General features: G+C 42.9%; 1 protein-coding gene across 1 annotated transcript; it reads right to left on the bottom strand.

Moving 5' to 3' along the window:
* Window positions 1–10967: 10967 nt before the first annotated feature.
* LOC131899865 (rhox homeobox family member 1-like) lies at window positions 10968–15219 on the bottom strand. Its single transcript, XM_059251331.1, has 3 exons — window positions 14795–15219; window positions 12282–12327; window positions 10968–11191 (listed from the first exon to the last, which is right to left on the bottom strand). Exons 1-3 carry the CDS (start codon window positions 15178–15180, stop codon window positions 11003–11005), a joined length of 621 nt encoding a protein of 206 aa, XP_059107314.1. The 5' UTR covers window positions 15181–15219; the 3' UTR covers window positions 10968–11002.
* Between the last annotated feature and the right edge of the window lie 274 nt (window positions 15220–15493).

Raw genomic sequence — 15493 nt, 5'->3', positions numbered from 1 at the left:
CCCCACATGCTGTCTGTGAAGAGGCTCTTGGGGAAAGGGGATGTGAGTGGAATCAGGAGGCCATGAACATGAGCATCGGGCACTGGCAGCAGCAGTTGTTGTGTGTACCTAAGAAGCAAACATTCAGCAAAACAACAGATGTGTCCAGAGCAAAACAAGGAACCGGAAACTCGGGATGGGAAGGGCTAGCTGATGGTTACTACCCCCATCAGGGGAGGCTGGTAAGGAAAGTGCACACATACAATTTCTCCACATTTTTATTTTGCTATCCTTGCTCCCACTTCAGCAAATTCTCATTTCATCATTTTTCACAGAGAGAACTGTTTAGAAGTGACTTCATCTTGTCAAAACATTTAAGGTTGTTTTCAGAACTCCCTAGTGTTGATATGCCATGGCTGGCTGATATACATGGGAGGCCTGCCCTTTTCTGAAGAGAAAGGAGAGGGGAGGTTGAGGGGAGGGACTGGGAGGAGAGGAGGGAAGGAGGGGAAAATGTGATCAGGCTGGGAAAAAAATTAATTTTAAAAGAGAAAAAAGAAAAAACTCCCTAGCGCAGCCAGGGAGATTGCTCAGTGGGTGAAGGGACACAATGACATTCCTGAAGACCTGATTCCAATCCCTGGGCCCCACGGGATGGAAAGAGAGAACAGACTGTCTCAGAGTTTCCACTGACATCTACATGTTCAGGTGTTGTGCCATGCTCACACACATACTCTTGGAAGTAAAATTCTAATGAGGAACCGAAGTTGAGAAATACACTGATAATTGACTATCATATTTGTTCATTTACAAGTGTATTCATTTTTAGCTATGAATGTTTTTGTGGTATATGTATGCATGTTTCTGATTGTGGGTAAAAATGTAGGAGGACACACTCAGGAGACCCCCCCCCACCTTATTTTTCATAGTTTAATTCATTTATTAATTTTTTTGTGTGTTTGTGTGTTGGGTATGTGACAGAGAATTGCGGGGAGGGAGAGGGAGGAAGTGTAAGAGAGTAAGGGGGGGAGTTGGAGGGGGTATAAAAGAGAGAGGGGACAGAGGGCACAGGCACATATGTGAATGGCAGATGTTAGGCAACACCTTTTAGGAGTCTCATTTTGCCTTCTGTGGTGCTTGGGCAGTGTTCCTGTTGTCTCCTTCTTTTTGGGACTTGGACTAACAGCTTGCAGTCAATTTTCTCTGGTTGTTGCAGGTTATACCCCTGTATGTGTGCTGGGATTCCAGATGCTCACCACTGTATCTGGCCTTAAGCGGATCTGAGAACAAATTCAAATACTCAGGCTTTCTTGCTAAATGCTTTTATGTGTTGAACCAGCTCTACAGAAAACGTCCCTTGTTTTTTGATACAAGACCTCTCACTGGCCTAGAGATGATCAAGTTAACTAGGCTGTCTTACCAGCAACTCCCAGGAATCTAGCCAGTCCCTGCCTATGAATAATGATATGAATTTGTTCAACCAGGAGGGAAGATATTCAGTAAGTACTTAAAGCAGTTGAGACAGATTTAACGTACTGCCCAGCAATTCAGTTTCTGGGTTATACCCTGCAAACACCTAAAACCTAGATCTGGAGTGGGATTTGACCACCCTGATTCATAGCAACAAAACAATTCATATGGGCTTCAAGACAAAGTACATCCAGATACCCTTCCATAGATGTTGATAAAAGAAAACACACGACATCTTTGCAAAGATCTCTTTGGTTTATTGTCCAGCCTTGTGAAAGGAGAATTCCAAATGTGTGTGAGCACAATAATGAGCCTGGAGGACACTACTAAGTGAAACATGGTAGTCTGAAAAGCGCAGGTTCTGCATGACTTCATCTTACGTGATATAGCTAAAGGACTCAGATTCAGGAGATGAAAATGCATAGTTGTAGCCATGGTCTCCAACAAGGGGAAATAGCATGTATTTAATGGGTATGAACTTCTGTTTGGCAACATAAAGAGATTTCTGGAAACTGTAACAGGCCCCCAGAACTTAGCACAATTGACTCCATGATGGAAGCATATTTCAGGCCATAAAACTCAGCAAATAGACAATACCACATAAAAAGTGAAAACAAAGGCCTAATCCATCAAAGTCCATAGTTCTAGGAAAGTCTCTAAATGTAATGATCTTGCTTATTGGTTTCTGTAGTTCTGCTTCTGGCTAACTATTCTTGTTAACTGAAATATGTCTAATTGACTGGATCCTGCAGCCACAGGATGACCCATCTGTCTAAGAGCTGTGGCAGCTACTGTCAGTTTAATGGAAAAAGCAAATAAGTTAACTCTGGGTCAGAATCTTCTACTCACAGTACCCCACACAATTAAGGCCCTCCCCCAAGGAACACAAAATTGCTAGCTGTCAAATGCTTGTGTGACCTAATACTAGACCCACTCTGGACCACCCTCAAGTTCAGTTTGAGAAACCCACTATCAATAATCCTGCTACCCTCTTGCCTGATGACAACCACAGGTGCTCATTCATGACTGTCACAAGATGAACAATTGTGGTGATGTTTTATTTGTGCTGAAATGTGGTGATATTTTATCTGTATGTTAATAAATAAAGTTTGCCTGGAGATCAGAGGTCATAGCCAGCCGTAAACAAAAGTCAGGCAGTGGTAGCACATGCCCTTAATCCAATCACATGGCAGGCAGACTCTCTGTGCCTTCAAGGACACAGCCAAGTGTGGCGACATGAGCCTTTAATCCCAGTACCAATCATAGAGACCTGGAGGTCTGTATAGACAGGCAGTGATGAGGAAGTGATGTGGCTGGGTTAAGAGCCAATGAGAAGGCAGAACAGCAAGGCAATAAAGGCACAGGTTAGACAGGAAGAAGCTAGTTCTCTGGGGAAGCTATGGCGGTGTGGTGAGCTAAGGTTAGTTGGTGGCTATCACTATTTCTCTGATCTCTATGGCTTTCACCCCTGTATTGGCTCCATGTTTCTTATTTAATAAGACTGTTTAGAAATTCGTCTACAAACAATGAAACCAGGTGTATGGGGGTTGCAGTAATTACTTTACCTGAAAAGATTTGTGCCCAAGACAGGTACCTCAGTCAGTCCAGAAAGCAAAACTGGTCAATCTACCCAGCCTTTCAGACAACAAAAAGGAAAGTTCACTACCATATACACAGACAGTAGCTATGCTTTTGCCTCTGCGCACATCTATGGAATTGTCTGTAGAAAAAGAGGGCTTCTCACCATTGGGAAAATGGACATTACAAAAAAATAGAGAAAATCTTGGTCCTTCTAGAGGCCATTTGGCTTTCCCTACAAACTGCTATCCTCCACTGCTAAGGACATAAGAAAGATAATTTCTCTGAGGCAAGAGGTAACCAGGCCTCTGACCTGGCTGCCTGGCACACAGCCTTAAGACCAGTGGGGCCTATTGATATTCTGGTGACATATCCCAACCCAGTGATGCCTGAGACTCCTTGGTACAACCAAAAGAAATAGAGGATGAAATGGCCAACTAAAACCCACAGGTCAATAGAGGACACCAGAGGGGAAGATCATTCTACCACAAACAACTAGCTGGACTCTGGTAATTGACCTTCACAAGGCTACTCATCTGGGGTCCACAGAACTTTCTGAGGTACTCAGACCAGGGTATGTTATACCTAGACTGGACAGTCTGGCTCAAGATTTCTCAGCCAGATGCCAGGTTTGTGCTCAAGTAAATCCAAACAGAGAGCCCTTACCCAGGAAGGGTCCAAATGAGAGGCCAACATCCTGAGAACTGACTTCACTGAGATCCATCCTGCCAGGGGAGGATAAAAGTACTTACTAGTTTTATAGATACCCTTTCTGGGTGGTATCAGTGTCCCCCATATGGGCTGAAACTGCTCAAATAATAGCTAAAAAGCTTCTTCAAGAACTGGTCCCTTGATTTGGTCTCCCTCTAGCAATGGTGTCCAACAATGGCCTGGCTTTCATAGCTAAAACCTCTATAAAATCCCTAAAGCTTTTACTATTAAAAGTAATGGTAATATACTTAATAGTAACAGCTTTAGAAATAGATTGAAAATTTCATTGTGCATATAGACTTCAGAGTTCTGGGCAGGTTAAAAAAATAAATCATTAAAAAAACTAACAAAACTCACATTAGAGTTCATCAAAGGGTGAATATACCTTCTTTTGCTTTGCTTTGGGCCTGCTGCACCCCACATAAGGAGAGATTTATCCCCTATGAGACTATGTTTGGAAGACCTCCCTATTGCTTCCCTGGCTCAGAGACCAGAAGTTGGTAGAACTCCCTAATCATTCCTTTCTCAAGTCACTACAGATCCTTCATTCCTCCATTCATCAGACTATTTGAGAGACCCAGCTGACCTCAGAATCCACCACCAGTTTTCCATTATTCAAGCATAGTGGTACTGTCTGGTAACCAATGGATAACCAATTAGGTGCTGAAACCAATTTTAAAAGGACCCTACATAGTAATTCTCTCCACTCCCATGACCGTGGAGATAGCTGGCATTATATCATGGATCTACTGCATCCAGGTCAAGAGATTATAAGCCATGGATGATACCAAATGGACTGTCTCCAGACTATGGACACCTTAAAATTAAGGTTTCATTGGGTCCCAGGCCCTTCCACTTTCCACTTCCCTTTCCTCTACCTCCTCCCGAGTCTTATGTTTGGTATAAATACAGGGTCATGGTCCAAATCCCAGCACCCTTAGGCCTGGACCTGGGAACTGAGGAAGACAGATACAGAGAAGGTATTAGCTAATATGTCTACAGACCAGAACCCACATTAATTTTGACTTTTGCTCACTGATGCCCACTTTAAATGCCTGGTTGCACTGAGAAAAGAAAAGATGTGGGAGTTTATGTTTTGGGATAGGAATACAGAATTTATAATTCTATGCACGCCCTGCAGCCAAGCCCTTATTTGCCAGGAATAAGGAGGTTTCCATTGAAAAAATTGGAATTGTAAAACTGAAGCTTCCTTAAAAAATTCCTTAAAAACAATTCTGGCCTTTGAGAAATAGAGAAAACCTGGGGAACCAGACTTACACATGTCTTAGTTAGGGTCTTTATTGCTGTGAAGATACACTGTGACCATGGCAACTCTTATAAAAGAAAACATTTAATTGGGACTTGCTTTCAGTTTCAGAGGTTTAGTCCATTATTATCATGGCAGGACATGGCAGCATGCAGGCAGACATGGTGCTGGAGAAGGAGCTGAGAGTTCTACAATCAGATCTGCAGGCAGCAGGAGAGACTATGTCCCACACCAGGCGTAGCTTGAGCATATGAGACCTCAAAGCCCACCTCCACAGTGACATACTTTCTCCAACAATGCCATACCTACTCCCAAAAAGCAACATCTAATAATGCCATTCCCTATGCACCAAGCATTCAAACACATGAGTCTGTGGGGGCCATACCTATTTAAACCACCACAATACCACAGGAAAGGACCCTAGGGATAGATTTAAACTACCCACCCAGGTCTCCAGACTTTTGGGTCATAAAAGATATCCTACCCCTGCCAAAGCCCTGACCAACTCTCCCCTCCAAAATAATTAATACATCTGGGGCCAGAATCCCACCTCCTAAAATCCAGGAAGCTGAGGGTTTCTCACCATTATTTTCCACTCTTGACAAGGTCCACCACTTAGTTAATCATTCCTAGCCAGAAAGTAGCCGGGATTGCTGGTCCCCAGCCTACATACTACATAGGGATAGGAATTAATTAGACTGTCAACCCACTGACTAACAAAACTCACTGTGACTTGGGACAGCTCAAAGTTATGTCAGAGGACTTACAAGGGACTGAAACTTGTCTAATATCCAAAACCTTTAACTAGGCACTTTCCCATATTCTGATGCCTACTATTCTGCCTTATGGGTTAACTCATCTGGGCAACAACAATATTATTGGGCACCTGAGACTATTTGGTGGCTATGTATTAATGGTTTAACTAAATGTACTTCCTCTGTTGCTTTACATAATATAGACCATAGACTACAAAAGAAAAGGGAGATAGAGCTATTCCTGTCCTCATTCCGGTGCCCGATGCTCTTGTTTATGGCCTCCTGATTCTGCTCACATCTCCTTCTCCCAAGGAGTGGACATACTTCAGTTCATAGGAATAGTTGGCCAGAAGCAGGACTACAGCAGCTAAACAGCAAGGTTAGTACATTTAGAGACTTTCCCAGAACTATGGACTTTCATGGATTAGGTCTTTGTTTTCCTTTTGACAGGTGGTGCTGTCTACATGCTGAGTCTTATAGCCTGAATGGAGTCAGTTGTGTTAATGTCTGGGGGACTATTATGGTCAAAGGGCCTGTTACTTTCCACACTGGTCTTAGTAAATGAGTCATATTATGGACTTATTCTGCTCTAAAGAAGTATAGTTGGTCCTAAGGACCATTAATTTTATTGAATTGATATATAATTGGCTATATAGTTTAAGATGCATGGCCCCACTGTTAATCCAATTAGAATGAGAATTAAAGGCCCAGCAAGTGCTAATAGCAGAGTAGTTAGCCAGGGAAACCAAGAGAACAGAGACTGGTACTATTTATCTGATCTCTCTCTCTCTCTCTCTCTCTCTCTCTCTCTCTCTCTCTCTCACTCTAACTGTCTTTGAGTTTTTTTCCAACCACGGCAAGATTTTTTTTAAATTATTCCTGATTACTTAGCACAGAAACAACAGATTTTTCCCAAAGCCATACATAGCCTCCCTTATCTTATGAGAAGTCTAAGCCTCTCTGATTTTGTAGGGCCATTTTTCTAAAGGAATCTAACTGTTGTTTTAATTCAGAAATGGAAAAATTTAATACTTCTAGATCATGATCAACCTGTATGCTTAGTTTTTTAAAGTTCTTATCTCCCATGATAAAAGCTAATGTCCCTATGACTGTTGATCCAACTATGCCTGCTCTGACCATGAAAAACTGAATGAAATATTTCATCTTGATCCCCACAAGACATCGTCACTATCCCTGGCATAGTGAAGACACTCAAGTTGAGTGTCAATAGAAGAAAGAAAAAAAGCCTGATGGTATATAAAAGTCATCTCAGCTACTGAGGAATTCAGGCAGATCGGTCATTGGTTGTTATGAAGAAGCTCTTGAGGGAAGGAGATGTGAGCGGAATCAGGAGGCCATGAACAAGAGCATCGGGCACTGGCAGCAGCAGTTGTTGTGTGTACCTAAGAAGCAAACATTCAGCAAAAACAACGGATCTGTCCAGAGCAAAACAAGGAACCGGAAACTCGGGATGGGAAGGGCTAGCTGGTCATTACTACTGACCCCTAGAAGTTAAATGGCCTAGAATGGAGGCAGCAGGTGGGAATATGGTATGCTATTGGTGTCTGGTTAAGGTACCCTTAGACAACCTTGTAGGCTTGAAGTTCCCGTGCTGTCTGAATAGCTCATGGGTGCCTTCTTATTTGTTATTGACTTTATCCTGAAGGTGGGCTTTGCAAAACAGCATTCCCACATGCATATAACAGCATATTAGGACCACCTTCTAGACCTTTGCAGTCTCCTGAACAAGAATAAAGATTAGAGAGGTGTTGCATAGAGAGGAGTTGCAAGGGGCAGATGCACAGTTCGTTGTCAGATGTCAGAATGCAGACTTTATTTCATCCTCTGATAAGACTCTGAGATGGAATTAAGGACTTAGAACTGCTCATCTAATTCTGGAAGAAGCCAACAAAAATGCTAAATTTGGAGAAGAGAAAATGGACTCAGCTGATTGTCTGCCATGACACACAGCTGGTGCTCACTATGGATGAAATGGATAAGGTGTGTGGTGTCACATTCTAAATGTTCTAGTTGCCCATGGCTTTCTGGATGTAACTCACACCATAGAAAAACATCTATACCTGAACAAAACCCCATAATATGATTGAGCAATGAGAAAGCATCACCTACACTGACTTTACAAATTCTAGTCTCAGAGGCACCTGAATTGCTTGTTTTTTTTCCATAATCACATTAACTAGCTCATAGGTTAAACCAGTTCCTTTCCCCCGTTCAGTTCAGGCATGGCTTAGTAACAGGAAGCCACAACAAAGGAAAACTGGAAGAGAGTAATGTTCATGTGTGTACTGCATAGGAGCCAGGACATTTTCATGATGTTCCTGGAGGACCATCCCTGCACCTACCATTCTCATGCTTTCTGTGATTGACAATAAGACCAAGTCTTTATGTCTGGAAGCCTTAAGGCTGACATTCTCCAGCATTGAGCCCCTTTAATCATGGCCCGAGGGACTTCCCTGATAACAGCCTGCCTGTTGTGCAAACTTTACCTTCACTCTAAGGGTAGCAGGAGCCCTAATGGACTAGAGTTTCTCCAACCTGTGCCGTGTCTGGAGGACACACAACTGGAGCCCTGGTGTTAGAGCGGAAAAATCTCACAGCTTTGATAACAATTTCACAGCTAACCCAGATGTGCACGTTTTTTGACTTTTTTTTTTTTTGTCTTCTCCTGGCATCATCTGTAACTGGCCTAGAGATCCTTGATGAAGGCAGCTCTTGACACTTTGGATCATTTACACAAATCATCACAGGACTCTGCAGAGTTAAGAATTGAAAGATAGTTCAGCACACAGCTGACATTTCATATAGCATCGAACAGTTCTTAGCAATCTTTCACAAGGCTCAGCACTGCTCAAATCCTGCTCCAGGGAGCCATAATTCCTTCCAGAGTAGCCAGCAAGCTCTGCAAGCTCTCTTGAAGTTCCCAGAATTAAAGACCATGAAAGCTTGGCAGGCTCCAATTTCATTCAGGAATAATGTCCAACATGGAGTTTGTGCAGGCAGGGAAGAAGGGATACCTAGAAATTTCTAGGGCACTGAGGAAGGGCTTTGCTGAGATATTTAAGGTGTCCTCCACTCTAAACTCTCAACATCATCTACACAGGCTTCCATTTGTTCAAAACAAACCAGTAAATATCCTAAGCAAAAAATTATATAAAATTAAAATAATAACACAGAGCAACTTTTAGAAATTTGTACAACATTCACCACTGTAATGATTCAAAAGTAGCTCCATTTCAAAGTGAGTTTTGAACTAAGTTACTGTGTGGGAAAAAAAAAGAAAACTTAGGAGTCAGCATGACCTTGTTCTTAGCCTATGGACTGTTGACTACAGGCTATCTGGACCATGACCCTACCATCAGCCCTGTCAGCAGTTAAAGTCTTGACAGCAATCTAAAGAGGAAACTGATCCCAGAGCCACCTTACTCTTACTGTGTAACTGTTATCCTAAAATACTAACCATATACCCATTCTGCTTATATAATCTTGCTTAACCACTGTTAGCTCAGGAAACAAACAAAAAAGAAAAGCAACAACGACATCAAAAACATGATAATGCCTCACATAGCAGAAAAATCCCCAGAGCTGAGACAACTGCGGTTTGTGCCTTTAGACACTCTAGCCCCTGTCTTCCCCCTTTAGACACTCTAGGCCCTGTCTTCCCCCTTTAGACACTCTAGCCCGTCTTCCCCCTTTAGACACTCTAGCCCGTCTTCCCCCTTTAGACACTCTAGCCCGTCTTCCCCCTTTAGACACTCTAGCCCGTCTTCCCCCTTTAGACACTCTTAGGCCCTGTCTTTCCCCTTTGCAGCCGCTCTCAGACGGGCAGAAGGTGGGCTGTTGTTGCAACGTTTCTAAAATTAAACTTGTTTTTTTTCTTTTGGATGATTACTTTTTATTTTTTATGTGCATTGGTGTTTTGCTTGCATGTATGTGTGAGGGTGCCGATTCCCCTGGAATTGGAGTTACAGTTGTAAGCTGCTATGTGGGTGCTGGGAATTGAACCTGGGTCCTCTGGAAGAACAGCCAATGCTCTTAACCTGTGAGCCATCTCTCCAGCCCAAAATTGTTTTTGTTGTTGTTGCTGCTGTTGTTTGCTTCCTTCCTTGCCTGAGGCCAGGCCATAAACAAGCTGTGACAGGCAAGGTAAGGCTTAGTTATTTGTTTGGGTTTTTGTGGATTTCAGGGAAATTTTGAATAGGATGTAGGAATGTGAATTTTCTGGTTCCTGAATCCACCACAAGTGAGTGGTTTATCTTTAAAATTGAAAGAAGTTTTGTCTGGTAGTCTTTCCCAGGTGGTCTTGAACCCTGTAACACCACCTGCATGTTTTATGTACCTTTTGAATGAATTTTTTAATAAATTAAATTATTACTCATTAAAAAAAATTATAAATAGAAATCTAATTCCCATAAGCCAGGTGGTAGTGGCACACACCTTTAATCCCAGCACTCGGGAGACAGAGACAGGCGGATCTCTGTGAGTTCGAGGCCAGCCTGGGCTACAGAGCGAGTTCCAGGACAGGCACCAAAATTACACAGAGAAACCATGTCTCGAAAAACCAAAAAAAAAAAAAAAAGAAAAGAAAAATCTGATTCCCATTGTAGAACAAGTAGTTGTTGCCAAGCTACAGGAAATAAAACAGATGCCCACCTCCCACTTCTACTCTGGGAGCCTTCTCTTTCCTGGGCACTAGTAACCAGGTTTCCCTGCCCCTCTCTGGCTTCTCCCATTCCCTCCGTAATCTGAGTATACCCTTTCAGCTCCTCACTGCTAACACTGAGTCGTTGTAGAGTTTTGTGTGCAAAGGTTTAGCCTTAAACTTGTCATGACTATTGCTCCCGGTGTCACACGTACATTCCTGCTCTGTGTACATTCCTGCTCTCCAAGATGTTCCTCATGAGGAAGAGATGCTATGCCCAAGGAGACTACATCACCGATCCCCAAAGGAGGATGGTGACAGTCACCTAGGAAGCCACATCAGAGTGAAGACAGAAGCCCATTCTGCATATAAAAGCTGTGTGGCCACCATATCCTCTTATCTTTTCTGCTGTAGAAGAGAGGCCATTTCTTGTCCAAGCTTTGGGCTTCTCTTCTGGCCTCCATTTAGCAGGAAGCTGAACAAAGTGTTGTCTCATTCTGTGGGAACGAGATGAGAAATGCAACTAGTATTTGGAGAAATCTGGTCTTTATTGCTAATGTATGGGACAAGACAATGTTTTCATCACCAGCAGGATTGGCCAAGATGTTGCTGGCACAAGAGGAACCCTTGTGGTTCCTCAGGATCAGAGGTGCTGTCAGAATCTTCATCCATCTTGGGGGAAAAGTTGGTCATGGTATCAGATGTGTCACTGCTGAGTAGCAATTCTGTCTGTCTTTTCCTGTATTTAGCCCTCTGATTTTTAAACCAAGCCTGAAATCAGATGAAGATAGAGGCTGGTTTATCATACTGAGTAGTTAATATTATGGTGGAAAAACATATGCAACTTTATATGGGACTGACATTCTTCCCTTCACAGAAGAATAGACTTTACAATTCCTCACCAACTTTTCAAGACTGCAAGTATTACCCAGGGTGGAAGATGTGCTCACAGCTCAGGAAATCCTGGTGCCCATTCCACCACCACTATAAACCAGTAAACAAATTGGCCTAGCACACACAGCACCAGACTCACTCTTCTGCAGAAGCCTTTGGAAAACCAGCTGTGTGCCAACTCCTGGAAACTATCAGAGTTATTCTGCAGACAGACTTTCAAAACTGTCAGTCCTTGCCTTCTTTGCAGTTAAAGAAGAGTTGGGGCAATCATTCAGAGTTGACACAAGATATCAACCTGGGGAAATTAAATTTAGAGCTGCATTTGTCCCGGCCATCTTACTAACTGTTACAAAAGAAAATCAGAAGAGCTAGCCACAAGGGCTTTTCAGCTCTTATCCCACATCCTTTTCACCTTGATTAAACAATTTTCCTCACTGTGTATAAAGGCAAGCCATCCCCTGCTCCATATTTATCCATTCACTCTTTCAGCTATGTGCATGTATTTAAGTAACAATTGAAATGCCTGCTAATACTTCTTCTTGCCATCACATAAGCATTTCTCATGGCAATCCTGAGTCCCAATATGACTCCAGACAGAAATACTGTGCAGAAGATCTTTTTGTCACACATAGTTCAGTATTAATTAGGGGATATGCAGGTGTGTTAACATATATACATCAGTTATACATATATATGCTATATTTAGACACACATAAACACATTCCTTTCACACAGAGAATGGGAGACCCAGTTTCTTTGTTTTGCTCTCCTTTGGGAAAACATATTCCTTTACTTCCAGAAATGGGGAAGAAACACTAGCTGGAGTTTACTTTTTCAAACACTCTCTACTCTTGTTTGCCCGAATAAAGCAGGCATAAAGGACCCAGGAGCTCCGGGTGTGGAAGACAAGGCCATGCCTGTCCTAAAGCAGGTCTGAGATGCAGTGCCCTGCTGAGTCTCTACTGACCTTCACTTTGCGTTCATCCACATTAATGAGCTGGGCTAGTGCTTTTCTGTGGAGAGAAAGGGACAGAGGTGGGGTAAGGAAAGTGCACCTATATGATTTCTCAACATTGTTATCTTGTTATCCCTGCCCCCGCCTCAGCAAATACTCATTCCATCATTTTTCCCAGATAGGACTCTTTAGAAGTGACTTCATCTTGTTAAAACACTAACTGTTGTTTTAAGAACTCCCTAGCGCAGCCAGGGAGATTGCTCAGTGAGTAAAAGGACACAATGACATTCTTGAAGATCCGATTTCAATCCCTGGGCCCCACAGGATGGAAGGAGAGAACAGACTGTCTCAGATTTTCCACTGACATCCACATGTTCAGGTGTTGTGCCATGCTCACACACATACTCTTGGAAGTAAAATTCTAATAAGGAATTGGGAAATACACTGATAATTGACTATATCATTTGTATTTGTTTACAGCAGTGTTCATTTTTTTCTGTGCAGCTTCTCATGTTTTGTGTGGATATTGGGTATGGGTCTGAATCCAGGAAGACATGCTTGCAGGTCAGTCATCTTGCTCTAAAAAATATTTCAGTCATTACATATTTCTATATATATATATATATATTGCATAATATTACACACACACACACACACACAGAGAGAGAGAGAGAGAGAGAGAGAGAGAGAGAGAGAGAGAGAGAGAGAGAGAGAGGAAGACATGGAAAATACAAGTGTTCCAAAGGGCAGTTCGAGTAGATTTGGGTGTAAATTTGGGAGTCTCTTCTCTTTGACCTTGTTGAGTGGGAGATTTTCTTGTTGTTCCTGAGGTTATGCTGCCTACTAGGTCTCTGGATCACCACATTGTGGTGGTTTTTCCTGTGTCTGCCTCCCACCTCCCTGTAGGACTGATGAAATTTAGGTGCCCATCAGTACTTCTGGCTTTCTAAATGGGTTTCGAGAACAAACAGATCTTCAGGCTTGTGTTTTAAGCACTCTTACCCCATGAGCCACTTTATTTATTTATTTGTTTATTTATTTATTTTTGTTTTTTTGAGACAGGGTTTCTCTACGTAGTCTTGGCTGTCCTGAAACTAGTTCTGGAACCCAGGCTGGCCTCGAACTCACAGAGATCCGCCTGCATCTGCCTCCTGAGTGCTGAGATTAAAGGTGTGCGCCACCATCGCCTGGCTCCAGTTTATTTTTTTGATACAGTATCTACCACTGGTCCCATATTCACTGTGATCCCCAGGGATCTGGCATGTCCTCACCTCCCCAAAACTAGGATTTCCTGTGGATGGTATTATCTGTTCCACAAAGGAACAGAGTCATTGACTGTTCAAAGCAGTAAACATAAAATTAATAAACCCAGCATTTCAGTTTCTTGGTATATACCACAAAAGACTTAAAACTTGTAGTTAAAGAGGTATTTGTCCACAGAAGCAAAGAACAATTCATGTGGGCCACAGATTAAACCCATACAGACATCCCTTCACAGGTGGTGAGAAAAGTAAGCAGAATAGATATGCAAAGATGCCTTTGTAACATTCAGCTTCCAGAACATAAAAATTCTGCCACATGCAGGAGCACACTGATGAGCATTGAGGACATTATGCTGAGACAAACAGGGTACTGTGAAAAGGGCAAGCTCTGCATGATTTCCTTTGTGTGTGGTAGCTGAAGCAGTCAGACTCGGGATGAAAAAACAAAATAATGCACTAGTCTAGAGGAAGGGTCGGGGACAAAGGTTTAATAAGCACAAGGTTCTGTTTTAGCATCATAAAAACACTCTGAAAAGGCTTTCCCAAAAGAGTTTTGAAAACACTGCATACTCTTCACTTTAGTCTTGGTATTGACAGTGACTTTTATGTTTCTTTTAAAAAACAACTGTGAAATTAAAGAGACACCCACCACGAGCATTATGGAGGCTTGTTTCTTTTTCAAAAGTGCATGGAAAGTTTGACCTTTAACCGGCACAAAAAGTTTGACCTTTATCCTCAGAGGCCATTTTCCTCACCCCCACCATAAATTCGGCTGAAGATTTTGCGGTTTCAGGGCCAAGGGGGAAGGAGGCCAACTCAGGTAGCAAACTAATCTCAGCTACTGGGGAGGATGAGACAGGATTTCAAGTTCATAATAAACAGAGGGCAAAGTTTTTGTTTTTGTTTGGTTTTTCGAGACAGGGTTTATCTGTGTACTTTTGGTGCCTGTCCTGGATCTTGCTCTGTAGCCCAGGCTGGCCTCGAACTCACAGAGATCCGCCTGGCTCTGCCTCCCTAGTGCTGGCATTAAAGGCATGAGCCACGGCCTCCTGGCTTTATACTCTGTCTTAAGTTGCAAAGTAAAATGGAATCGGGATGTAACTTGGGGGAAGAGAATTGGCCTAGCATTTCTAGGGCTTCTGAGTTCAATACTCAGGATACAGTACTTTTTTTTTTTCAAATGAAGAAGCAGAGGTCAGGAGAGAGTAAAAGAGCCCAAAGTCCTGGAAAACAGAGTGGATTCTTTAAAAAGCATGTACATACCTTCGGAGTGCATCAGGATACTGGGTTTCTCGGAAAACCCTTTCCAGTTCACAAACTTGCCCGTAGGTGAACTTGTGGTGCTTTGTATGCTTCTTGCTGGAGTGATGAGAAACTCCTCCAGCTGCTTTCCCAGGCCCCTCCATACTTCTCCATCCAGGCTCATTGAGGCTACCTTGCTTTTTGTTCGTTTCACGGTTATAGTAGTGGTCATATTCAGGGTTCGTGTGGTCTTTACCACCCAGCTCATGCAAGACTCTTCCACCTCTTCCGAAGCATCTACGGGATGCTCCTGAAGTTGTCCTCTGCTGAGATTCAGTCTTTATTTCTTCCTCATAGAAGCCTACCCCATAATAGTCGAGGTCGAAGTAGAAGTACTTGCTCTCCATTACTAGAGCTTCCAGACAGAGCCCACCGTGGAGCACCTCCCAGTTCCCGGGCGAAAATTGTTACAGCAGGCTGCGCATGTTCCACAGTACACATATACGTGCTCCTGGGTGTGGCTAGTTTGGGCGCGGAAGTGGGGGGGGTATGTTTGGGCGTAAAGAGGTGGGTCCACCCCACGGGAGGATACAGTAGCCATTAGGAGGTGTGGCAAAAGGGCTGCTTGAAGTAAAATGCTACCTTTATGATATCTTCAAGAAACAGGCCCTGAGTTGGACCTGGATTCAGGCATTAGCCTAGGTCTCAGAGAGGCCCCTG

Source organism: Peromyscus eremicus, chromosome X, assembly GCF_949786415.1.
Source record: "Peromyscus eremicus chromosome X, PerEre_H2_v1, whole genome shotgun sequence".
Lineage (NCBI taxonomy): Eukaryota > Metazoa > Chordata > Mammalia > Rodentia > Cricetidae > Peromyscus > Peromyscus eremicus.
This window is presented reverse-complemented; position numbering and strand designations above follow the sequence as displayed.

Coding starts and splice junctions, on each gene's coding strand:
- LOC131899865 (XM_059251331.1), bottom strand. CDS start 15,180: ATGGAGAGCAAGTACTTCTACTTCGACCTCGACTATTATGGGGTAGGC. Junction 12,328..14,794: donor TATCCTGATGCACTCCGAAG/GTATGTACATGC, acceptor TTCTCTCCACAG/AAAAGCACTAGCCCAGCTCA. Junction 11,192..12,281: donor TGGATGAACGCAAAGTGAAG/GTCAGTAGAGAC, acceptor ATCTGATTTCAG/GCTTGGTTTAAAAATCAGAG.